This window comes from Microtus pennsylvanicus, chromosome 12 (genome assembly GCF_037038515.1).
Source record: "Microtus pennsylvanicus isolate mMicPen1 chromosome 12, mMicPen1.hap1, whole genome shotgun sequence".
Lineage (NCBI taxonomy): Eukaryota > Metazoa > Chordata > Mammalia > Rodentia > Cricetidae > Microtus > Microtus pennsylvanicus.
In genome coordinates, this window is record NC_134590.1 from 72827355 (window position 1) to 72854533 (window position 27179).

Consider the following 27179-nt stretch of genomic DNA (forward strand, 5'->3'; position numbering starts at 1 on the left):
TAGAGTTCTATGAGTAGACACAACAGTGATTTCACTGAACTGAAATTTAAGACTTCTCACACCATCACTTTGACTCTTCAGATCATTGAAGGCTAAGAAACAGTGAGAATAATGGCTTGTGTAACTAATCCAGACTGCCCACGGAAAACTGGACTGTACCTCATAAGAAAAGTAGGAGACAAAATCTCTCTAGAACACAGGCTGTCCCTTAGGGCAATTCTCAGAATCACAATGTCCTATGATTAAGGTCAGTGGAAAACTATCCTAATCCATTCCAGGCAGACTACTAATGGCTCAAACCCTTCAAGAATGAAGGTTTGGGTTATTTCACTAAATAATCTGCCAAAACTAGTCTAGGCTCTTAATAAAGGCCAAGAAGGGTTATAGAAAGAAGGTGGATGCTGGAAATACCAGTTCATGCCATGAACAATGTTAGAGAAATGGCTACAATCACACTTCTTAGGAATATGCTTCTAGTCATACACAAATTATATAAAAATGTATTCCTTTCTTCTGGTCTTCTTTCCTTACCATGTACTATCACTGACATTTTATGTCAGTGTATAAGTATTATTAATTTTACTCCAGGAAAGAGTGAGACAGGTCTCAAAGGTGTCGCTGCCCCTAGAGGAAGGGAGGACTAAGGTTTTGATATTGTGCAGTAGAGCTGCATTGTGTTACTTGATTTCATGACCTTGTCTGTATCTATATGTGGAGATCAAGTGTGGTTTAAATATACCCATGTGGTCTGATGAGTCCAAGCATGGGGACTTCCAGGCCTCATCACCTTCAGACAGCAGAGCTCGTGGTTTTAGGCCATTTACACTCAAACTGACTCACATCTCTGGTGTTCTTGAGGCTGTTGCCTGCTGATGGCAGATAGTAGGGTTTTCTGGTCTCCAGTTACACATGAACCAGTCTCTATTTTAATTCAGCTTCTCCTGAAATAATGAGTGTGTAAAATACATGCAGGTATCTCTTTGTGTCACGAATAAAGCATTATTATATTATATTATTAAAGCATTCGAGACTGAACATGTATAGATTGTTTGTCATTTCCTTTAAACAATACAGCCATTCATATGATACTTACATTATATTGAGTATTGTAAGTAATCTAGAGATAATTTAAACTATATATGAGAGGTTGCGTAGGTGACATGTAAATACTATACCACTTCACATAAGGAACCTCGGCATCCAGAGTTCCCTGTGAATACTTGGCGTGACTGCCTAAGTCATTAGGGCTAAACAGTAGTCAGGGTTAACATATCCCTATTTCATAAAAACTGTATTATGCTCCTCACGCTTTGAAATTGTTCAGAAAAAGAATTATACAATTAGCAGTGGTGCGATTCCTCCCAAATCAGCTTTCCCAGGGTGCAACCCTAACTGCATATCCAGCATGGCTGTTTGGAGCAGCCTCCCTCTTTCCCTCCCTTCCTGCCTCTTTCTTCCGTCCCATGAGAGGTACAGGAGTCACAGCCATGGGAACATGCTTGAGGACTCAACTGCCTCTCTGTAGCTTGGGGAATCCTCTACTCTGGCCAGACACTGGTGGACGGTGTAGCAGTAGAGCTGGCTCAGGCTTCACTTTTAGGCTTTGTGACCAGCACTGAGCCTGCCTATAGGGACCGGGAGAGAAGCTTCCAATTAGTGTCAGTTGTGTCTCTGAAGTGGCAAGAAGCGTCCACTCTAGGTATCTCAATTAAACACTGGCTGCAGTGCTCCCAGGGGATACCAGGGCTAATTTATCCCTGTGTTTTGTTGCTGAATAGAAAGACTGGTGCTTGCTCAGGGGCGCTGAGACAGCTGGGAATGTTCTGCAGTACAAAGAAAAGTGGGTACAGACAAGTACCACTCTTCAGCTCCTATCTGCCAAGGACATGCTATCCAGAATTCACAGTCATAGTGGGAGTGGGTGGTGGGACATTAGGTTCTCTGAGAAGTGGCAGGAGCTCCCCAGGTGCAAGGCATTCATTTTGAAGAGCAGTTAAAGATACTTTAAGATTTCTCTCAAAGGAGACATGCAAAGACAACATCTTAAGAAAAAAAGAGAAAAGCAATTTCACCACACATTTCTCAGGAAGGGGTATGAAGAAGAAAATGTTTTATTTGGGCTTACTTCATAATAGGATCAACATTTTTCTTCTGATTTTTTTTTTGTTGTCTAGAGAGAGGACTTGAGTTTCTTACTCTTTCTAGTTTGCAGAAATCTGAGAACAGAACTTAAAGAGATCCTGTGAGTGACAGGCCAAGGGTCAGGAGTGACAGGGCGCAGAGGCTATCCCGAGTGCCAGTAGGCATCTACCAGACACAGGCATTGCTGTACCCTAACACTGTCACAGAGACAAGCTGGTGCTGCCTTGCCCCTTTTTCTCATAAGAAGCAAAAACGTCTAGATTTTAATGTATAATTTCTTGCATCTTGTATTATAGCCATTTTCATACTAAATATGATTTGTTCGGTGCTGATTGTTGTTCTAAATGTCTCTGCATTTATTTGCTTGTGTAATTTTCAAAAGCAGCTTTTTTTTCATAGAAACTCTGGAAGAGAGCAATTCAATTGCTTGAGATTATCCAACAACAGAGTTAAAAGGTTAGTCCAACTAGTATGACTCTAGCCTGCTTGCCTATCTGGAGAGACTCCAGTAGACACAGTTGGGGTTGCTCGGCATCATTTTACCTCTCCTGTTCGGAGAAACAGCCTAGTTTTCCAGCACAGGGATCCTAGTGACCCAATCCAGTCTTACTGTCCTTGTTATTGCTTGGTCACTGCATTCTGGTCTAAAAGAACATCTGCATGGATCAGTCACCCTGACTCTAGATCTCTCATGAGACTTACTTTGGGTTAAGAGAGCTAGCTCCACCTCTAGAGTCAAAGTTCCTGGAAGTGGCTGAGACAAAAGGCATACTGAACGACATTCTAGCAACCCATCTCTGGATCTGTATGACAAGCAATGGAAGCATGCCTCTGAAGAGATAATTGTACATCCATGTTCCCCGGCATTATTCCTGACGAGAAGTGTAAACAAATTAAGTATCTTTAAATGGATGAATGAAGAAAGATAACATGGCATATACAAACAATGGGAGTGGTTGAGTCTTCATAAGGAAGGCAGTTCCGCTTTATGTTACCATATGAACAATTCTTGAGGGTGTTATGCTAAGGGCAATGAGTCATTGGCAGAAAGACAAACACTATGTGGCTCCATTTACATGAAGTACCCCGAGTATCACATTCTTTGAAACAGAAGGTGGGACTGTGGTTGACAGAGGTTGGGGAAAAGGGCAAAACAGAAGTTAATGGATGTAGAATGAAGCTCGGAAGACGGCGAAGACCTGGAGGTCTGCTGCACAGCCCTGTGAATATCTCAACACCATAGGACCATGCACTGGAAAATACCCAATGTTACACATTTTGTGTCATTTCTTAAAGTTATAATTAAGAGCTACTAACTGATTCAGCAGTTTACTCGAACAATTTAAGATGCCTTGCATAGGTCAAGCAAAAACAAGTCTAAGCAAAACATAGAGGCTGCCAGGCCCTGGAGCAGGGTCTCGAGGGCCCTTTTGCCTGCGAAGTCTGCAACACAATCTGTGGCTAATGGTTAATATCTTGGCTCAGTTTCCTCAGAAGTCCTGTTAGCTGGGAGAAAGCGGTGACAGTGTGGTAACCTTTAAGATGGATAGAATTCATTACAGCAGAGGAGTGTGAGTAACTGATTTCAGGAGAACATTTGGAGGTTTATAAATATGAAGCATCTTTACAATGCTCTGCAAAGCACAGGAGAAACAGGAAGTAAAGGTTGAGATAACTATGAAGATAACTATGAGACAACTGTGAAGGGTCAAATGCAACCAAGACCCAAGACAGATTTCAACCGTGGTGTGTGTGTGTGTGTGTGTGTGTGTGTGTGTGTGTGTGTGGTGTGTGTGGTGTGTGTGTGTGTGTGGTGTGGTGTGTATGGTGTGTGTGTGTGTGTGTGTATGTGTGTGTGTGTGGTGTGGTGTGTATGGTGTGTGTGTGTGTGGGTGTGTTGTGTGGTGTGTATGGTGTGTGTGTGTGTGGTGTGGTGTGTATGGTGTGTGTGTGTGTGGTGTGGTGTGTATGGTGTGTGTGTGTGTATGTGTGTGTGTGTGGTGTGGTGTGTATGGTGTGTGTGTGTGTGGTGTATATGGTGTGTGTGTGTGTATGTGTGTGTGTGTGCACCAGCACACAAGTGCGAGTGAATTTACAAATGCTTGAAAGATGCAAATGGAGGCTGAGAAGTACATGGGGGCAATGGGGTGGCACAAGCAGAAGCAGCTTCTGATGTAAGTATGGTGTAGGGTATCCCAGTTCCTGATTGTTTCTGGAAGCTTGTCTTGGGATTGACAGGTTTTTTTTTTTCTGATAGTCAGTGGAGAACTCAGTGTTATCAGAATTGCAGACACTCTATAAACTGTCAAAGAGGATGAAATTAGTCAGAGCAAAGTCAGGAAAATGGCTACTTCAGGGACAGGGCATCATAGGCCATGCATGACAAATGTGGACAAGATCAGCACAGCTAGTATCTGGAGAGTGACAAGGTACTGACACGGAAAAGGGCCCAGGCCCTACAGTCGGGGTCTAGTACTGTTCCAAGATTACACATGGGTATATCATACTCTCTGCAGCCTCTATGATCTCCTTAGCAACCACAGGAAGGTGACAGCAATTGTTATGGTCCAAAATTTGTTCTAAAAACCCACAGCTGCAGCAAATTCAGAATGGGACATTATGTGGAAAAGGTCTTTAAAGGAGTGAATAAAAGTCAGGATAGGCCTCATGGGGTGAGACAGTATGAGTAGCATTCTTAAAAAATGAGGAGACCAGAGCCCAAAACATAGAAGAAAGAGCTATGAGGGCAAAGAGACAAAATGACATCCATGAGCCAATGAGACAGCATCCAGAAGAACCAACCCTATTGACATCCTGATCATAGGCTTCCAGCCTTCAAAGCTGGGGGAGCATGGATGGCTTGAGTTGCCAGTGTGCTATGATGACATAGCAGCTCCAGCAAGGCAGAAGACCATTGGCTCTGGAGACGAATCTAGCCCAATCTCGTCTTGAGAGGTGTCCACATGTGGGAAACTATGTGAGTCTAGTGCCTCGGCTCATTTCTGGACTTGTTCTTGGCTGGAGTTTTAACACAGCGCAGCTGGTGGCGGTGGACTCAAGAGCTTCAAATATGAACACCACCACTGCCCGTAGCTGCCATCCTCTGCATCTAAGAGGGGGCAGTCAGAGTGGATGCACCACACCTGGCCACACACTAGCAGACATAGTAAAGGGGGAAACAGACACAAGCTCAGTGTGTGGGACCTAACTGGCAAGGAACAAGGCTTGGCTTAAGTGGGCGTTAACTTGTTTTTTGGCCCAGACAAGTTACTTATCTTTGTGCCAAAGTTTTCTTATTTGTAAACTGAGGATATTAACAGCAGAGCTGCTTGCTAGGGCTGTGGTAAAGACTAAAGAATTAGCCCATAACCTGTAGCTACTTTTATCTCATACTTTTACTCTATAAAGGGTGAATCCATGGGGCACACTGCTGCCCATTTCCAGCAGGGTTCTTTCTGTAGACCCACTATAGGCCACCCTCTCTGTGTCAGGTGATCCCCAGATACAACACAGCCAACGGATGTAGATATAAAAATGAATGGTGAAATACGCATATCAATATGGCGGCAGGAGATTCTGGCCCCACCCAAAGCTGTATAACTCTCCATTTTAGCCATTTGATCATGTTCTCCTCATTTGTTTTTTTTTTTTTTTTGGATTTTTCGAGACAGGGTTTCTCTGTAGCTTTTGGTTCCTGTCCTGGAACTAGCTCTTGTAGACCAGGCTGGCCTCGAACTCACAGAGATCCGCCTGCTTCTGCCTCCCGAGTCCTGGGATTAAAGGCGTGCGCCACCACCGCCCGGCTCTCCTCAATTTTTAAATCTCCTTTCAGTGGCAAATTAGGAACCATGGTGGTCTGATACAAGACGTAATATTTTCCTACATATTTCAACACATGGTCCCGGGTTCGAGGCGCTCCTTTAAAAACTTATGGCACTTTAGGAGGCTTAGCCTCCCTGGAGGAAACTCTCATTAGGGCTGAGCCTTGGTGTTCTGTAGCTGACTCTGCTTCCTTCCACTCTTCGCATCCTAACCACAGAAGCAATGTGACTAGTGCCTCATGCATGTTCTCTGCCACCATGGACCATCTCCCTCAAAATGTGCTCCAAAATATTGGCTTCCTCTTCTTACCTTCCCTGAGGAGTGGACGAGGGGTGGGGTGGGGGCTAGGTATGGGGAGCTGGATGAGGGGAGGGACTAGGAACTGGGATAGGTATGTAAAATGGGAAACTATTGTTTTAAAAATAAATAAATAAAATAAAATAAAAAATGAAACAAAGGCTTCCTCCCTTAAATGCCTTTTTGTTGAGTATCTGGTCACAGCAGTAAAAAAAAAAAAGGACCTGAGACAGACAATAAAAGAGGCCAACAATGATTTCTGGGAAAGCTAAATGAACAATGTCACAGTTCTTACAACCAAACACAGGTTCATGAATATCGTGTGTGAGGTGAACTGGCATCCACAAGCTAAGAATATCACATACTATACTAACCTTATATACTGACATGTACACATACAATTCACCATGTCTTCTATATGGTTGTATATGTATTATGAATATATATGGATATAGTGTGTCTACAACAATGATGTATACACAGGCATGTATATGGTATGGATACCCATATGTGTTGTGCGTGCATATTCATGTGTTTACAGTGTATACCAGTGTATTTCTACATTATGCATGTGTCTATGTATACATTATACAGAGATACAGCAAATAAACATGTATACCCCCACAATGCACACACACATGTATATATACACACATACATAATGTTCCCAAATACATGATCTATTATTCACCCCAGCAACAGCAGATGGAGACTCTACCAAGCTGAGTACAGGCCTTTCCTTAATTGTGTGATTTTTAGGCAAATCAGTTGATTCTTTTGGCTTCACTTTCTTCTTTGTGTGACTAGAGAAGGATCAGCTTTAAGACTGTAGTCACCAAGCCTGCTTGTTCTGTGCGACTGGCTGCAACATAATACTGGCATAAAAGCAAAGCCCTGGTGTTTAGTTTTTGTATCTTTGTTTCCATTCTGCAGAGCCGTCCATCAATGGGATAACTAGAGCTCCCCCTGGTGGTTATACATATAAGCAGATAAAACCACTTGTTTTCCAAGATACCTTAAATTAAACCAGTCCCTTAGGGACCTGCCAAGCTTGCAAAGAATGAGGGTTGATCAGCAGTTGGTCCACACTGGAGCCTGGAAAGATTCTGCCCTGGCACCAGCTCTACAAACTCCTGAGATGGTCAGAGGGAGACTGGTTGAAGCTAGCGCTATCAGTTGGCTGTCAAGTTGGGTTAGGACAGCAAAGAGGAGGTTGATATATGTATGAGAAATGCACTTATGCTTTCTTGGCAGGAGAAAAATGACACTAATAACACTCTCCTGATTCCTATGGAAACGGACAGGGGGAGAGAAGGCAACATCTTGTGTGCATGCTTACACATCTGCATTTTCATTTAAAATAACATATCCAGATGACTACACAGACTGTAACAAGCCAGACTCGGTTTTCCTTCTCCCAGATCAAGACAACTTTATCATTAAGGACATTAATTTCAACGTGTTATAATCTACACTTCAACAATCTCCTAGTCAGAAGCTTTACTAGGATGGAGCTGTACTTCTTAATTGATTTACAATGTCATTATAAAGTATGTTTTGCTCATTTCCCCATTAGATTTATAATACTGACATAAGGTGATGTATGTAGATATATACATGATGCTTTATTTGTGCACAAAATACACATAATACTTGCAGAGCAAAAATGGCTATGCATAACAGAAAGGGATGTTTGAGGAGCTGTGGTATAGATTAAGAGGAGTTTGCCTATTTACGAGAAGACTAGCTAGAAGAAAGAACGGTGGGGAGAGAGGCTGTCAGTGAGGTGCTTCAGGGTGCAGACAGCATACAGCAAAGAGAAACTGGCCATGAGAACAAAGGTTCTCTATTGCTACCAAGAACCACCCATTCTCCTGTACAAACAGCAGCTCTATTAATAGCATATGCTTAATTTTACACCTCTGTCCACCTACGGTCAGACAGTCAGGAGCCTGATGGTGAGACACAATCACACAGTCACTCTTTAATTCTCTTATTGGAAATGCAGCACCTCAAGAGACCTAGGTGCCAATATGAATGTCGGGGTCAAGGGGACCAGAAGGTTCCCAGCCTGTGCACATGGGCACCTGCTGCCCAGGTTCCCTGGAGGGGCACAAGTCTGTGAGGAAGGCTTCACATACCCTCTAGAGGAACTAGCACTCCACGTTAAAGCAAACTTTAGCACAGGAATAACTGAACAATGAGGCCATGCAATTATACCACATATATGCTTTCTTTACATTCCCAATCTCTTTTGTTTTGTGATTTGTGTGAGGCAGGGGACTTTTACATTTCTCAAGGCTACTTCTTGCTATATCCCATCAGAGGATATATTTGTTCTTTAATCTTGGTCTCTTCTAGGCCCAAGAAGGACGTGTGGCATGCATCAGTTTTCCCAGCTGGACTCAGGTCTGGGTTACTTTTCCCCACTTCTCTTCCTTCACCCAATTTATAAATCTGGATACACTCTATCCAGTCTACACAATCCTCCTCTCTGTGTCCTCTTGCCTTTTCTTTTCTTTTTTACTGGAGAATACTGGCAGTCTCTGACTCCTATGGAGTTTCATGCATTATGATAAAATGCACTATTTACTTAAGAAAGGAGAAGAAAGGGTCAGAAGTCACTGCAGTCACTTACAGATAGAATAAACAAAGAAATAATGATATAAAGGAGACTACTCAGTCAATAGTTACTAACTCCATCCAGCTACTGAAGAGAAATATGACCCCCCCCCCCCGCCTGCCATCCCAAAAGGGACTGCTGAGCTGCATAGTCTCACTATTTAGGTCTTTGGTTTTAGTGAAATGTTTGAAGTTTGCTTGTTGTTTAACCATTGTGACTAATGAGGGGATACTACTTTGAGCAATTTCCCTGATCCACGTTCCTCGGGTCTGAATGATGCTACAGTGTGCGCACGCACATACACCCTCAAGGAGGAGACATCTGTAATAGATGAATTCCAAAGCCTTAACAATGTGTAGCTGATTGTGGTGTCTGAATACACCTTGCATCATTGTGTGGAAGGCCTTTACCTGCCGTTTTCACTTTTGGAAAATATAACCCTGTCCCTATCTCAAAAAGTCTGTTTGGTTATGGGAAATGTTAGGCCTTTGCATAGAAATATTTTGAATCTGATTATATGAACTATAAAAGTTGTGAACGAACTGAATCATATTATAGATCCAAATTAACACGAAAACTGTGAAAATTAGCAGCTGATAAGCACCACAAACACAGATGCAATGTGTGATTGATTATAATGGGTGCGAAAATGAAATACCAGTGAGTAAACAGTTGGAAAATGTCTCCAAATTATTTCAGCTGCAAAATTAGCAGCTTTTACATAAAACGAGAAGATTTCAGAATCAAGAGTGGAAACCCATGCAGTTTCCAGACTCAGTGTGTCCCACTGTCCACTGACAAAACCCGGAGCCTTTCAGCTGATTATAATTTATGAATAATTACAGTTAATTTTCTTTTACCTGAGCATTTGCTGTGGAACACATATTCTCCAGGGTGCTTTCTTTTCCGTGAAAGTGCAAGGGGACAAGCCAGTTACCAGTCTGCTTGATTTGTGGGTCTCCGTTCGGGACATGGGAACTCTCATCTTTTACAGATAGCATGCACAGCATTATGGAGACTAGATATCAACATGTTTTCCCTCCGGCTGGCTTATCAGAAGGCCCGACCCACAAAGTCATGGCTGGGGTCTGGAGTAAGTCAGAAATGCAGATGCTCTGGGGCAAATGAATGTTTCTAATCTGTAAAAGACTCCAGTACAATGCACGGCAGACGCTAATCTGCCTGACTTTAACCGAACGGTTCTGAATAATGTTGTAGAAGACTTTTAGGTAGTCTGTCATAAAGGTAAGTTGGGGATTGTCAGAGATTGCCCATCCATGTCTCAGGTGACTTTATGATCGAGTAAGCGGAGTCTGTGCAGTCAAGTTGTGCTTGTCACGTGCTGAACTCCTCTCCGTTTGTGGGGTGTGTGCACACTCTACTTCCACTCATCTTCAGTATACTTTTCACCCTGCCTCTTTTGCTTTAACCAGTGACTTCATAAGCACTATCACCCTCCCCTTTTGTACTCACGTTTTGTCTTGAGAATCTTTGCTGCCATCTTTCTTAAGCATAATAGCCACTTCTCACACAAATGCTTATTGCTGTAATTATATACAATCTTCTACAAGCTTTAATGTCTGGCTCATAAATCCTGATGCTTTCCCAACATTTTATAAACATTACCTTTTCTTGTTTAGATTTTCTCCACTTAATGATCTGAGGTCAAATGACTGCTACTTATCAGACAACAGTCCTTTATTTCAATGCAACAAAAAAAGAAAAGAAAAAGAAAGAAAGAAAAGGGAAAAATGAAATGAAAAAAGAAAAAGAAAGAAAAGAGAAGGAGAGAAAGCATTTTCTAATGTGCATGTGGGTGTGGAGAGAGACAGAGAGAGAGAGAGAGAGAGAGAGAGAGAGAGAGAGAGAGAGAAAGATTCCTATCATTTTTTGGCTCTTCCAATTCATGGCACTACGTTGGTTTTATGTACTTCTAGCTTGTATTTGTTTTATCACATATACGAGCACCTGTTATGATCGTTCCTGTATTTGTTAGCTAATGTTTACATTACTATCATCAAGAACAATTGCTAGCTAACGTTTTCATTGCGATTGACAAGAGCAATAAAAATTCCTCTAAGCAACAATCTTTTAAAAGATTCGGAGAGAAACACGAAAACCTCTCTAGATCAAATGTGTCTTTGAACACTCATAACACTTAACAAAAGCAGGCAAGGAACCTTTGCCTTTTCTGCTTAACCTTGAACCTTCCAGTATGATGACCCTTACCTACTCTTTCTGGACTGACAGAGGCGACAGGAACAGAAGTATGATGACAGAGTTTGTCAGTTGAGGCATCTCGGACTCCGTAAAAACCCAAAACATTCTGTGTAGACATACTTGTTACACTCTCTGGTACCTTTGGCATCTGTACAAATCTTAGGACTAGTCTTTGTCAAATTGAGCCACTGTTTTTTTTTTCCCTTCCACAGCTAAGTAAAACCCATGTGTTTGGTATCTACTCTTATCTTCTGGATAGCGGGACCATGCCTAGCATCAGGTAAGTGCTTGATGAGTGTCTAGCAGGAAAAGGATGAATGTACAATGAACAGATGAAGAGAGAAACAGCTCCCCTTCTCCCTTTTTTTTTTGGAAACTAGTCAAATGGCAGATGATAGAGTAACAGAAAAACTGGAGACACACCAAGGAGTTGGGCCCATGAATGCCCAAGTGGGGAGGTTTATATCCTAGGTCCTGAGTTCACATGTTCAGCACTTTGTTTTACAAGGTAGATAGACTGTTTCCATCCTTCCCGAATTGAAAATACCAGACAAATCATGTATACAAACCTACTTTTGAGGAAAATGGAGACTAGCTTCTAGAAAAGAACCCCAAAGAAGAAAAGTATGAATCAACAGTAAAGTAATGGACTTCGCAGGAACAGATGCATTTATCAGTGAAGGTCAAATAAGTCAATATTATCAATATTACCAACTTTAAATTTATATCTCAAAGTCTTTCCCTCCTTCAAAAAAATATGAACCTTAAGCAAATCTTTGCCATTTTTTTCATTTATATGTAAATTCTAAAGAAAGTAAAGGGGGTACAAATGAGCTTTTTTTTTTTTTTTGTCCTGAAAGTGGAAGGACGTAGAATGACAGCAGCATCAGAGCCGGGACAGCAGAGACACCAGGAAAAGCCTGAGGCCGGAAGAGGCCTGTCTATCAGGAGCGCTTGCCATGAGCAGGGAACGCAGCACAGCAATAAACTGTAGAGGAAATAGATGGCAGAGTGAATGTCAAGTCCTGGTAGAGCAACCGCCTGCTGACACCATGCACTTCAGCCCCTGGAGATTCAGCACCGCCCACGGAGTGGTGCTGGCCAATTGACGTCAGCATTGTGTGACAGCATTGCTTTTTTTAGTCTTTCCCCGGTTTGTTGTTAGACAGGTCTATTGATCCAGCAGTAGAATTCTGTCTCCAGTGAAGACAGTGTTATAACTACCATTATCGTTCACTGTAGGTCTTTCAGGTCACCAAATAGAACAGGCAATAACACCTATTAGTTGGAAGGAAAAAGCTATACCTCATTTATTTTATTTTAGTTTTTTTATGGTTTAAGAATTTCATACATGCTTATTAAGAGTATTGATCAAATCCATCGTCCCCATTTCATCCTTTTCAACTCCTTCCTCTCCTATTCCCCCACCATTTTTTTTAATTTCAACTTCCTGTATCCTTTAAAAAATACTGTTGGGTTCACTTAGTGCTGCCAGTATGTGCACGGGTATAGGACCATCCACTGGGGGCATGGATAGCCTCCCAGGAGATGCATCCCTGAAGAAAACTCACTCTGTCACTCCCAGCAGTTCTTCATCAATTGTCAATAACTCTTCAGCTAGAAGCAAGACTACCTCTTGGGGGAAAAAATGCCTAAGATACCTGTAGAAATAATGAAAAACAGATTGTATTGTTTTATACTGTTCTTGAGTTCAGATACCCCTTCTTGATGCTGGTGATACTGGGCAGAGAGCAAGCATAGATTCAGAGGTCAGAGTTCACTGAGTTGGAGATAGACATGAGGTGTCGGTGCAGGTTGAGGCAATTTTTGAAAGGTCCTGCTATTTCCTCTAGGACAAGAATGACTTGTGATAGAAATAACAACTAAAGGGAAGTAGTTTGAAGCTTTAAGTCTTATGGTTAGGGACAGAAATCAAGGACTTAAAATTTATACCATTGCACATGGCTCCCTAAGCCATATAGAAATGCCAAGGTTATTGTGGTAGTTTGAATGTAATTGGCCTCCATAATCTCATAAGGAGTGGCACTATTAGGAGGTATGGCTTTGTTGGGTGGGTATGGCCTTGCTGGAGGAAGTGCATCACTGTAGGGGCGGGCTTTGAGGTTTCCTATGCTCAGGATACTGCCCAGTCTCTCAGTCGACCTCCTGTTTCCTGCAAGATGTAGGACTCTCAGCTACTCCAGCACCATGTCTGCCTGTGTGCTGCCATGTTCCGCACCATGAAGATAATAAATTGAACCTCTGAACTGTACACGAGCCGCTCCAAATTTAATGTTTCTTTTATAAAAGTTTCCATGGTCATGATGTCTCTTCGCAGCAACAGAAACCCTAACAAAGATAACCATGGACCTTATTTATTTTTAAATAATAAAAGAAAGCAATATTACTTAATATTTTTCTCACCATTCCTGAAAAACCATATATCCATTTCTTATTTCTTAGAAGGATTTAAATTTATATGAATCCAGAAAGAAGTTCTTATGATACTTCATATTAAAAAAGCTGTATTCCTAACTTAATTTCATTCTTCAAGTTAAGAATTTAAGACACACAACCATAGTTGTAAAGGTATAATTATTGAGCCAACGTGGTGCTTAATTAACTTGTAGAAAATTTAAGATAAACTTGTCTTTAGCTTTCCTAAACAATCTTACTTCTTTTCTCCATCTTATTTATATCTGCCATTTCTTTCTCAAGATATGATGGTAAATAATAACCAGCTGTATAGAAGCAAAAGCATAAACAATTATAAGTTTTGTTAAGGATGGAAAGCACAATATTTATAAGAAATAATGAGATACATAATCCCGCTTTTATAAGTTTTATATAATCAATTGATTCTGATTGAATGCTTTCATTAAGTTTTGTCAAATTCCTTAATTTATAGCAGCCAAAATATAATTTGATTTTTTTTATTCTTTGTATCATGAACAATTGTGTATCTCTGACTTAATCACCATTTATAGCAAAAATAAGCTTCTCTGATTAGGGATGAGAGAGGTACTAATTTGTAGGTATAACAGTAAGTCATACCCACCAATAAGAGTTGGTTTAATATCTTGTGAAATACTGGTAGGTCCTTCTCTAGGACCTAGGCACTGTTTAGCCATAGGCTTTCAATAATGGTGCCAGGTATGGGTTTCATCTTGTGGAGCAGGCCTTAAATCTAAACAGAAAATGATTGGCTCCTCATTTGTGCCACGATTGCAAGTATTGCAGCCCAGTTATTATTGTGGCTTGCAGGAGTCACAGCTGGGTAGTCCTGATAATCACTGTTCTCCTCTGGTGTCATGCATCATGTACCTTCCAGCGCTATGAAAACTAGCTGGTAGAGATGAGGCTTCAAGGTGAGCACCGGCTTGACTTTTCCATGTTCTATAACTCCAATTTGTGATGTCTGCAGCAACAGGATCTTACTATCAAGTTCTTCAGGGAAACCAAGAGCATTGATAACAGCCTGTAATCTGGGGTCTTTGGGGCCGCATTGGCTAACAATTCCAAAAGTAATAACCCATACCTGGCACTAGGCTTCTTATTTGTAAGGATATGATGTCTAGCAATGGAATTGCTGCTCTGTTTCAGAGTAATCCTTTTCAAAATCTTTATATGTGTGTATGTATACATTTTAAGAGGTAGTAGATTTCCTATGACTTCGTTGAAATAGCGTTAGTGTTGTTCTCCTTCTCTATATTCCCTCCTTTACCCTGTTCTTCCATCCCTCACCCCATTAATCCCTTCCTGTTCATTATCCCCCACTATTCTTTTATGCCACGGTGCTCTATACTTTCTCTCTTTATATCTTCTCAGCCCTAAATGGGATATCTACATGACACTGCTTCCTCCCAAAACTCAGGGACCACTGTGGAAGAGAGAACAGAAAGACAGCGAGAGCTAGAGGCAGGGGATAACTAAACGGAAACCGTTTCCAAGACACAGCAGGATGGCTGCACACATGAACTCACAGTGCGCACAAGACATGTGTGAGCGCAAGCCAGGCCACATCCCAGCAGGGAGACAGTGGAGGTGGGCAAAAAGGCCCATCCCTAGCTAAGGAGTTTTCTTGACAACCAAGAGCTGCCAGGAAAGTCAGTTTCCTTTAAGGTGTGTCCCCTGGTAGGTTAACTACATCCCAATGAAAGGCCACAAATCTAATATTATATGGACAGCACAAACTGTACTTGATGGGAATGACCAACAACCAAAAGAGGAAACATTTTGATGGGCACATGGAAGAGGAAGATCTGGGAGGATTGGGGTGGGGGGATAAGATCAAAACCCATTGTATGAAATTCTCAAAGAATTACTAAAAATTTCATCTTTAACAAGCTTCCTTTTTATTAATAATTCTACTTAGCAATTTGCTTACAAAATTACTGAAAATTTAATGTTATATTTTCATGATCTGACACAGGCCCATGCTATTTATTGCACTGGCAATTAATTCTTGAATTCTCTTTCAAATACCTTATAAAGTGCTGAAAATGATAAGCAACAAGAATTGAGCTCCTAAGTTTTTTGTTTTCCCTTACTGCTGTATACAGACTGTAGCTTTCCTTGAGTCTATATTAAAAAGCATCCAATATTAGCTCTAGGTGGGGATAATAATGTCCGAGGTACAAAAATAACAGTCTGAAAATCTAGTCAGGGACAGGCTCTGCTCCCAGAGTCAATAATTTCCTGCTGTTTTACGGAAAAGGCTATTCGTTCATGATCTATTTCCTGTTTTCCTGGATGTTCTGCCTTTTCCCATGGCAGCCGGAGCAGCTGTGTAGCCAGCTCCCTTGCCATGATCAGGAAAGACAGAAATCAATAGGAAAAAGGGGTAAGTGAAGGTTCCTGAGCCAGCTCCAATCTCTACCCACCTGTGGACTTAAGGAGCTTTTCAATGAATGGATTTGTTTTTAAAAGCAGAAGGATTTTGTATTTAGTAGTGGGAATGGGTGGATTTTGGAACAAGAGAATAGGTGACTTAGGACCACTGATCCAAATTTAATAACATCTACCAAAGTCTTGCTTCATCTCACCAGTTTTGGGCTCTATGTCACCAGCCAGCAGCCCTCTGGGAGCATCTGTTCCCAAAGTGCAGTTAGATTAGAGGCAGGCATCTACAAACTACCACAGTGTGCTCCGAATCTCTCTGTGCTTAGCTCCTCTGCTGAGTCACTTGCCTGGAGTATGAATTGTTATTGTTAATTCTGCATCAATCAAATTCAAATTACCAACTTGTAATTCAAAATGGTAATTCCTTTCTCTAAATTCTCCTCCACATCCTCCTCCCAGTTCAGAATTTCCATAATGTGTTTTAGAACAGGGCTTCTATTCAAATTTAAAGGAGGATTCTACACATGATCTTAACCAAAAGACCCAGAAGTGATTGCAATTTAAAATCAAAATGCTAGAAATAACACGAAGGTGACTGCCACTGCTGAGAACAGGGGAATGACCTATTTTTTCCTGCGCCGTTACAATTCTTTGCCAATTCTCTTGTAAACATACGTTCAGAGAAAGACTTACTTCCCCCAAGCTATGCACAAGAAAATGTATATGAAAAAGATAGTCATTTTAAATTTACTAAAAAATAAAATATTTAAAACAATGCTTCATTATAAAAGCTTTATGTGCTCTATCTTCAAATCCCCAGGGCCTTCTAACTGGAATTTGTAATTGAAGAGCCATTAATAGCCCAATTATGATTGTACTGTAAATCCTGAAAACAAACAATTCAGTGCAACTCACGGGATGATTCCACAAAAGTGATTCAGAGAGCAGATTCAAATGTTAGCAGAACGGAAGCTAGTTAGAAAGCTAGGGAGCAAAATCCAAATGCACACGTTATTATTGGTTTAGACATGCATTCAAAGAGCTTGCATGTGCAAGTGGTGTAAGTAGATACCTAATGGGGAATATAAAAGCATTGCTATGAATAAGATTAAAGAATACAGAGCAGAGACCTATTAGTCTCCTGCTCTTACAATTATGTTAAGAACCATTCACACGCAGCCATGTTGGAGATGAACTTGGTAACATGAGGCTTTGGGAGGCTATACAGAGCTTAATCACATTTCTTCCACACACACACAGCCATGTTGGAGATGAACTTGGTGACATGAGTGAGGCTTTGGGCAGCTACAGAGCCTAATCACTTTTCTTCCTGCGTCATCCATCCCTGCGGAATCTGAAAGATGTTTTGACCATGAAGGGGCTGACTGCAAGGCTCATTGAGAAGGAACCTTATCTGTACGTACAACAATGGCTGGTAGAGGGGAGAACTTATTCTCTGGCAGAGACAACTTCACATGTGCCTTCTGTTGGCTTTTCAAAGGCTGCGTTTTGATTATAGTAAATTTATTTAGGAATAGGAAAGAATGTTTTCTAAAGCAGGAAGTAATTTTAAATGACACTCAACATTCTTAGGACTCATGAGTTCGACACACACCCTAACCAATACTACTTTTCTATTTTCTTACTACTAAGATTTTCTAGAAGGCAAACACTTTAGTCTCTGGATACCGAAAAGGCATACAGTAGCCTCCTCCATCCATAAGGAACGTGTTTTAAAGCCCCCACCAGATGCCAGAAACTCCTGAGAATATTGAAGTACTTACTCGGACATAGATATATACATGTGCATGTTGCATTTATTTTACCATAGATCTTAGCAATTTCAGCATATGGTTTACTTTTCTCTTTCACTTAAAGGGAGCACCACTCCACTCCCACTTTGGGGACATCGTTAAGGAAAATAAGGATTACTTGCACTTGGGTGCTGCAGTATCCTGACAATCAACCTTAAAACGCTGCCAAGTGACACTAATGACTAGGTAGTAGCAACAGTGTGGACACAGAGACAAAGGCGTGATTCAGGTCCTGGGCAGGATAGAGACGAATGGTATGAGATTTCATCACAAGGTTTAGGAGAGTATGTCATTTGCAATGTATGAATTATGTCTGGAATCTTCCAGTTCATTCAGATAATGCAGCTGAAACTATGCCACAGATTAGTGCAGGTGAGGAAGGATGTCTACATTCTGATGCCAGGAGGTCTATCAGTATTTCCTCTGCTCTGTAAAAGCCAAAAATGAGATATACAGGTAGATGCCAAGTCTGAGGTTCCTTGTCTTGCATGACTGTTGCTCCTCAGGAGGACTGTTCCTGGTGATTTGGGGCTTTCAGGTTCTTGGATGTGATGCCGTTGAGACTACCCTTTCATGTGTCCTTTACCAATAGACAGCACCTTCTCTTTACACCCACTCACAGCATACCTTATGCACACAACAACCAAACTGAAGGCTTCTAACAAGCATGGCGGATACCACTGACTGTATATGCAATGTTAACCACATTACCCCCCTCGCCACTCATCAATTTCCACATCCCTCAAGGAGAGCTGGTTCAAACCCCTCTGTCTATATGAGCTTGGTTCATTTAAGGTGATATCATTTGAGCCAGACATTGGGGCACTGCATTTTCCAGTGTGATCAAAGAGATGGATAAATCCTTCTGAATTTGCTTCCTCCTACAGAGGTGATTAAGAGAGATAGTCATCTCCTTCTGAAGAGTCTGGTGTCATGATGTATCCTAGGAAAGAACCACAGACCTCTTCTTGAGGCCTGAGAAGGAAATCACCCCAAAAGTAACAAAGAAGGGGCAGAAAGAACCTGGATCTCTGGTTTGGGCCAATCTTGGACACTCCTGCTCTGTGACATGACTTTCCCTCACTGGGTGGCACCAGCCCTTGAAGATAGGCTTCATTTCCTTGCCAATTGTCTTGGGTATCCATTGCTACTGCACAAACTGCCCCAGCATTCAGAAGCTCAAGGCAATGACATTTCTTTCTTCATTGCTTTGTGGTAGGCCTGGAAACCAGGCACATGTAGTTGGGTGACTGTGGTGTAAGATCTCCCACAAGAGATACATCATGAGGCTGGGGACTCACATGCAGGCTCTACCAGCAAGATATCTTCCTTCACATTGACCGAGTGGGGCTGCTGGCAGGATTTATTCTTGTGTTCAGTGGACACAGGGCTTCAGTTTTTGTCCAAAGTAGCTTGCCTATGGCAGCCAGGTCTCTCCAGAAGGAAGGAATAAGGGATGTCCAAGATTAAAGCCATAGCCATCCTCTATGTTCATTTTAGAAGTGACAAGAGTCTCCCTACTACTTTGTCACATTCTCTTCATTGGGAATCACTGGGGCCAGGAAAGGAGATTAATAAGTAGGACATTACTAAGGACCATTCTAGAAGTATTCACTACATCTGAAGGACTAGCTCCAAGTAAAGAAAAAATAAGCAAGCAGAAATTGGTGTACTAAACTCTGCTGAGATGGTCAATCTTTCTTAAGTAAAATAGACAAGGTCTTTTATGACCGTGGACTCACTGAGGATATCCTAAGATACAACTAGGATGGTGTTCATGAATTCTCTCTACTTTCAAGTGATTTTCACTTTAATGAAGCTGAATGGAAGAATGGTTTCTACTACATTAAGCACCAAGTTGAAAAATGAAAAAAAATGTAAGACAACAGCCTCCAGCTACCTGAGGCGCATACCAGATACACGGAAAATAGGAACTGAAAGGGTGAGCACATAGAAACAACAAGAAAAACTCAAGCTAGAAGGCTGGCAGTGTTGTTCCTAGACAGCAGGGTGCACACAGAGAGTGCTGTCTGTCTGACACTCTGGAATGTACAGAGTTCATATGCATCTGGATCTAGGCTGGGATCATCTAATTTGGGTTAGAGAACAGGCAATGACAGAGGGGTCCTTAAAGCAGAACTCATACATTAACATATGGCTACTTTCTCTTGCTTCTGGAGCCCTTGATTCCAAATACATTCAAAAGTCCCAAATCTGTGTGAGAGCAAACACATGGATACTGTCTTTCCATTTTCCCCATTACAGGTTAGTGTGGTTTCATGGCCATAGATCAAATATTTATAAAGGCTAAGGAGGAAGTGAGGGAAAAGCTGAAACAGAAAGATAGAATGGGAGCTATCAAGACACAGGACAGAGTTAGAGAACCTATCTCGTGTCTTCCCATTGCCTCCCCACATCTGCATACCCATCCATCACCTACTAGCTTTGGAAATGTTCTCAAGCTTAGGAAGGGCAGTTGAGCTTACTGTTTCCAAGAAAGGCTAACACCTAAGTGATATATACCTCTGTTACACAAATCACAGAGGGTAGTCTAAAGTCAAAGGTGTCCCATAGATGATTTCAGCACAATGAGAGAAAAGAGCAGGGGACAGACAAAGCGAGAGAGGGTCTGAGACACGATAGCGAGAAAGTTCATTGCATTACTCAAGGCATTCGAGCTCAGTTCTCTATGGTGGCAGAGCTAGGGGAAAGTCCGCATGAGACCTTGTACATGAAGGACCATCAAGCCCTCAGAGATTCTCAAGGTAAATTCCCAGTGAGGGTAGGGGAATTCCTTTAAAAGAAATGAAGTTTTGAGAACTGAAAGCAGGAGAAGATACAGAAGAGCTTGAAGCTAGCATGGCGATGTCTCTACTGAGCATTCATGTAGCTCCCAAGAGCCAGAAGTCTGATTGGGAGAGCAGGTGAGAAGCATATGATATGGACATAAATTAATACCAGACACTTTATACGCTCACCACTTTTGCCTTTCTTGAGACAGGTGGGAGGAGTAACTAGATATCTGCTTTATGGAAAGAAACAGAAAAATACAAAGGTTTTATTTTCTCTCATTTTTTGAATCCCAAATCAAAGAAGGCAAGTTGTAGTCTGCCTGGTTGGGCAGGTGATCCCAGTTTTCAATGTCATAAACATTAGGCAGACCAGTTTTGCTAGTTAAGCTCTGCATTGGATGCCTGAGATTCTGGTGCACATACAGTCAGGAGAGAGGCGTGGCCTCAGGCTTCCTCCAAAGGGTTGGACTGAACTGAGGGCCAAGGGTGACTGAACAAAGTGGCATTTGTTGACTCTCATCTAATGGATTCTGGGGCCTCTATCTTGGTCTATTCTTCACTCTGTTATGTGAATCTCTGTGGGTAAGGAAGGGTGGAGGAAAGGTGATTTATGATGTGGAGGGCTAAGGAAATGCCATCCTTGTAGAAGGAATCTCAAAGTCAGATGGCAGTGACCAAAGGATGAGAAGTAGAGCCACAAGGCCAGAAGAAATCAAGTCTGATGCTTTGCTCCACACCCTTCAGACCGCCTAGGAAGTCTCAGGGCAGGCTGGGGAATGTCTTCATAGTGCCACCAATGAAGGAGGAAGTTCTGTAAGGGCTTCTGTAAGCTCATCCCAGATCCTGTGTGCCTAAAGCCTCAACCTGCCTGCTGGATGTGGCTGAAGAAAAGCAAGCAGGGGAGAGGACCTGGGTTTTTACCTGGCTCTCCCACCCTTTGTAGAACACTCCACTGCAGATCTTGTGGGTGTTCCTTCTTGACAACATGAGCTCTACTGTGCTCATCAGCTATTCTTGTCCACTTGTCCCCACAAGGAGATGTGAATCAGGAAAACAGTCACGGAAGTGGCCTCTGAAATCATTGTGTGCCTTGGTGTGAGGGGGGGCGAGAATACCCCTCTCTTCAGAGATGCCACCATAGTCATTTCACTGACTGGTGTCTAGTCGATCTTTTAAAAGATTTATTTTTAAATGTATGAGTAGTTGACTTGCATGCTGATATATGCACCATGTGCTTGCCTGGTGTCCATGGAGGCCAGAAGAAGGTATCAGATAGTTGTGAGCCCCTGTGTAGGTGCTGGAAACTGGGTCCTCTACAAGAGCAAGATTGCTTTTAACCATTGAGTCATCTCTCTAGCATCTCTAGTTGATTCTTTTTTATTTCCTTCTTTGTTTTTCAAGACAGGGTTTCTTAATGTCGTCTTGTCTGTCCTTGAACTAGTTCTATAGACCAGGCTGGCCTGGCACTCACAGAGATCCACCTGCCTCTACCCCCTGAGTGCTGGGATTAAACGTGTGCACTGCCACCAGCTGGTGCTAGTTGATTATTAATTATCAAATACCTTATAACAACTAATTCGTATGAAGAAGTATGTGCAACATAAAGAAGATGAAAATAATTGGTGCGCACAAGAACTATTTGTGGAGAAAGGTAAACTGAGTCACCATTACTTTGGCTAAAGAAAGGAGGTAAGATAGTGAGCCGGCAATTGCCATTTCCAAAGTCAGAAAGAGGAAAATGCGATGGTGGAAGAGCACACACTTCCTACGGAGCACAGTTATACGGAGGGTGGCAGTTGGGCTGGTTCGGAGTGACACGGCTCCACTGGAGTACGCGGGCTGTGATGTAGGCTGCACTGTCACAGGCCTGGCATGAAGGTGATGCCTTCCTTCCAATCGTGTATAGCACGTTAGTCTCTTATCCATCTCAAGGGGGAAGTGCTATACATATTTATTAACGTTTATTGAAAGAATCCCAAGAGGCTGTGAGTGTAGATGATGCAGGCGCAATAGAACTCTAGTTCTGACGATGACTAGACAGAAGCTGCTTCCTCTCTGGGTTTCTCATTTTTTTTTTTTTTACTACAGAGAAGCATTCCAGTGCCTGCCCATTGGCCACGAGTTTCACAGTTGACTTACAAGTGGTGTCCTCCCAGTTCCTGAGCACTGACTGCCCTGATACACATCCATAGCCATCCTGAGAGAGCCTCAGCAGAACGGCAAAGTTTGTTCTGCCAGTGGCTGTTGCTCTCTGAACACATTCTGAGGAAACTCCCAACCCCAAGAGCATCAGCTCCTCCCTAAATGTATACCCACAAGCACATCTTCAGCTAAAGTCTCACAGAAGTAGAAACAACTGCATCATTCTTCCAGGCCACTGTGTGCTATTCACAGTGCCTTCGCTCTGAAGCTAGATGCATTGCATTGAGCATTTGGAAAGAAATTTGGAAAGGAAAGAAAAGTACAGATGTCCAAAAGCAAGAAGGGAATGTCTGGAAACAGATTCATATCAGTAGTGACCAGAAAGACAGATGGGTCAACACACAGCTGGAATGGAAACAAGAGGCACGTACGTTTGGGTCTCAGCTCTGAGGTCTCGGAACCAGCGCCTTCCCCAGGAAAGGTGACAGGCTCTGTCACATCTGTGTCAGGAGGAGGGTAGGGTGGGGGCGGGGGGAGCACTAACTGGGGTGGGCCCCGGGCTGTGCCTCTGGGAGGCTTTTGTGGCACCTGACGTCCAACACCTACATGGAATCAATAGGAAGGATTCAAAGTTAAGCCAAAGGATGTCCTGTCTTTTAACCATTGCTATTGCTCCCCAGATGCGAAACCAGTCACACTCAACACCACAGCCCACATCATTCTGCCCCAAACCAGCCATATGCAACACCAAAATCTAACAACAAAGCAGACACACACAACATCAAATTTTATACCAAAGTGGTCACGCCCAACACCAAATCTAACACTAAACAAATCACATCTAATTAATACCAAGTCAAATACTAAGGCGCCCACATTCAATTTCAAATCCAGCCTCAGTCTGCACCAAACCAGCCACACCCAATGCCAAATCCCAGTTCACGCTACATCAAGCCAGTCATACCCCATATCAAAGTCACTCACCCAACAGTGCACCACAGCCAACCATCCCCATGCTAAAACATTTCATGTACATAGTGTTCAGCTATAATTTGGAAAGATTTGCTTAGTTGGCTGCCATTTGTCTCTTTTAGGCACAATTCCATAAATTTCCTGAAACAACTCAGGAAAGCCTGGAAGGCAGCACAGTCATGTTGAAATGAGACTATTCCTCCCATTGGCCTTTTCCATGCTCACCGATTTCATTCACCTACTATTAACAGACAGTCCAGTGACTTGGGTTATCTCTTAGCCCCACCTCACTATCAACGTCTTTCATTTTTTTAGGACCAAAGTCTTCAATTTTTTTTTTTGAAATGAGATCCAGGTTAGAGAAAGTGTTCGGGGTTCTCAGACCATCTGTACTTTGCATTAAGGATCAGACATTTATAATTTTATGTGAAAATAAACTTATACTAATGATTTTGTGAAAGTCAATAACTTAGGTTCATAAATGACATAAATTATCATATATTCATGATTACTATTGTGTTTTAGAAAATACTTTCTTCAAGATGTACAGTTTAGAATCTTCTAATTATATAGCCTATGGTTTGTGCCTTTCAGCTTCATAACTAAAATATTGAGAAACATCCTCTTCAAACATGTGTATCAATACATATATATATTATATATACATACATATATAATATATATGTATGTGTATGTATGTATGTATTTACTCCTTCTTTGGATATGATTCTCTAGATGTGGGAAAATACTGACTTCTTTATGCTAAAACCATTTCCTCTGCAAGTGTAAATCAGTCTGTGTGGTGCTATTGATGGTCCCTGGTGGGCAGCCTTATGTGGGAAGGAGCACACCTAAGGTAGGACTATGGGAGCAAGGAACACTGGAAGGATGCTCCCCCATTCCAAGATTTATTTGTGATTTCCAATAAATTATACCTTTGACCCAAATGTGGGCAACTGAAATATTGTTTTACTTCATGTTACAAAAACAAGTCTTCCTTTCCAAAATCTAGATGTCTGAGTAGAAAAATCTTCAACTTTGTGTACATGTGTATGTGTGCATACATGTGGTACATGTTTGTGTGTGTGTGTGTGTGAGAAAGAGAGAGAGAGAGAGAAGTTTCTATCTCTCTTCTAACCTGATACCTAGATTTTACTGCTGAGTTTTGTGGGGTGCTGTCAATATCCTCTAAACTCATGGGTTCTTCTGAATGGGAGGGGGTTCAGCTTCTCACTGCCAACAAGACCTTGTCTACCAGTTCCTGCCCTTAAAGGGTAACATTACTTTTTAGTAATAAAGGTTTCTGGCTTCCCTGTATCCACAAAGAAGTTACAGATCAGTTAGGAGGAAGAATGGAAAACTGCCTCTACCCATGTCTTCTCTTTGCACCATCAGTGAAGGGATGTTAGTATAATTCTCAGTTCTAGATACCTACTTTATATCTCTGCTGGCATCTATGGGCACCAGCTGATCTCATGCCCAGCATGAGTCTCAGGTTATTGCATTTATCTGTTTATTTACTTATTTATTGTGTATGTGAGTGTCCACACACATATGCACGCACATGGGTCCGGGCATGAGTGTCATGTGGGTATCAGAGGACAACCTGTGGGAGTGCTCTCCTCCTACATGTGGGTTCCAAGAGTCAAACACAGGGAGCTAGGCTTGGTGGTAGGAACCTTATTTCTGCGCTGTCTCTCCAGTCCTTGTTTTTCATTCTGATATTATATTCCCCTGGGAAATGTGATGAACTGACACAAAATGCAGGTTATTACTTCTTAGGATAATTGATTCTTAGGCTGTGAAATACCAGGCATTAAAAATAAAGTACTGTCAGCAAAAAATGCTGACAAACAGCCAAGTCACCCTTATTAAAATTTCAGAACTTGACAATGTAACCAATTATCTTGGGGAGTATTGTTCCTTTGGGACCACAGACACATTGTCAATAGAGAAGCAATGGTTTGCCTGAGTCAGTGATGGGCACGGTTGCCTCATGGCTTCAGCCAGGGCTCTGATGCTTTTTTAACCATGGGAATCTCAATAATGGGAACAAGTAAATCCAACGCTTCAATTTTTAATCCCTCCTTTACAAGGGCTAGTCGTATTGTTACTACAGTGAAACAGCAGATACTGAAAGATTTTAAAATAAAACGACCCTCCTAAAGTTCATGGACCTGGAAATCAAGCCATTAGCATCTTCCCCCCATGATCTCCAGCATATGAGGGTGGGGTATAATGATTTCACAGGTTACTCCTTGCTTATAGGTGTCAGGACTCCAGCCTAGTTCTTTTGAGTTTTCTTACTCTCAACATGGTGGCTTTCCTAAATGCATAAACTGTATATACATGGGGGTTATTTTCAAATAGGAAATTACAGGTTGATCTCCAAGTGCTCAGAGACAGATGTGTTTTGGATTTCAGATTTTTCTAATTTTAGAGCATTTGCATATACATGATGAGGTATCTTGGGGATGGAACTCAAATCTAAATATGAAATTCATTTATAATTCATATACACCTTATATATAGAAGCTGAAGGTAATTTCATGTAATTTTTAAATAATTTTGTTCCTGAAACCAAGCTCCATGGTGCAGGATTTTCCACTTGCAACATCATGTTGATGCTCAAACACTTTCAGATTTTGAAGAATTTCAGATTTCAGACATCCAAATTAAGAATGCAAAACCTGTATATACCACGAGGAGTCTAAGATGTCTTTCAAATGACAAACACTTTCTAAACAGCCTCTACAGACATCCTTCAGAGACACCTGCCATAGCCACTCACACCACGAGGTCCGTCATCACTCTCTCCTGGGGTCCTGGGCTCTCTAACCACAAGCCACTCTTCCTACTATCCTCGCCTCCTCGACGCCTTTCTCCATATAAATAAGATATTAGGGGAATTCAGAGCTAATCATTTCCAGACTTTCTTTCTTTAGCATACATGCTTTCTGGGTTAATGTAATTAACAAAGAGTCCACTGGCCAGGGTTAACAACAGTGCTAATGAATGACCTGTGTTAAAGCAGGCATCCCAGAGACATGCACACAGCAGGCCACACTCACTTACCCATTGTGCTCTTCCTGTTCTCTTCTTTATCCTCCATACGATTGGGAACCACAGGACTTGGTGGTGGTGGCTGCGGTGGAGGAGGAGCTGGTGCCCGCCTCTTCTTCTTCTGTAGATCAGCCTGTGAGCTGAGTGAGGTCTAGGAAACACAATGAAGGATGAAAAGGATTAGTTCGTCTGTATGAGGTCATACACATGTGCAACACGCCCTTCCGGAGCAGGCTCTGTGTGACATGGCCAGGAAAGGAATGCTGTGTCGCACTGACTGTCCAGGTCTGCTTCTCTCGAGCAGGCTTAGAATACCTGGTGTGGTCCTGAGGTGGCAGAGAGATGCTTTTCAGTTCCCACATTTGTACAAAAAGTGCCCATTTTTTTAGGCATTTCTAGAGAATTATATGAGTGAAAAAAATGACCCCTTGTCCTTCCTAAAGTATCAGA

The 27179-nt window shown here is 42.0% G+C and overlaps 1 protein-coding gene across 7 annotated transcripts in view; it reads right to left on the minus strand.

The window, feature by feature from the left end:
* The window catches only part of Cobl (cordon-bleu WH2 repeat protein), a 222777-nt gene that overhangs the window by 46362 nt on the left and 149236 nt on the right, over positions 1-27179 (minus strand). For 4 of the 7 annotated variants that reach the window (XM_075944377.1, XM_075944374.1, XM_075944376.1 and 1 more), the window contains 2 exons: positions 26742-26880; positions 23126-23296 (listed from right to left, as the gene is read on the minus strand). In XM_075944377.1, coding sequence (XP_075800492.1) covers positions 23126-23296; positions 26742-26880 — 310 coding nt within the window. The remainder of the gene's footprint in view (positions 1-23125; positions 23297-26741; positions 26881-27179) is intronic. The other 3 variants (XM_075944380.1, XM_075944379.1, XM_075944378.1) reach the window with 1 other exon arrangement.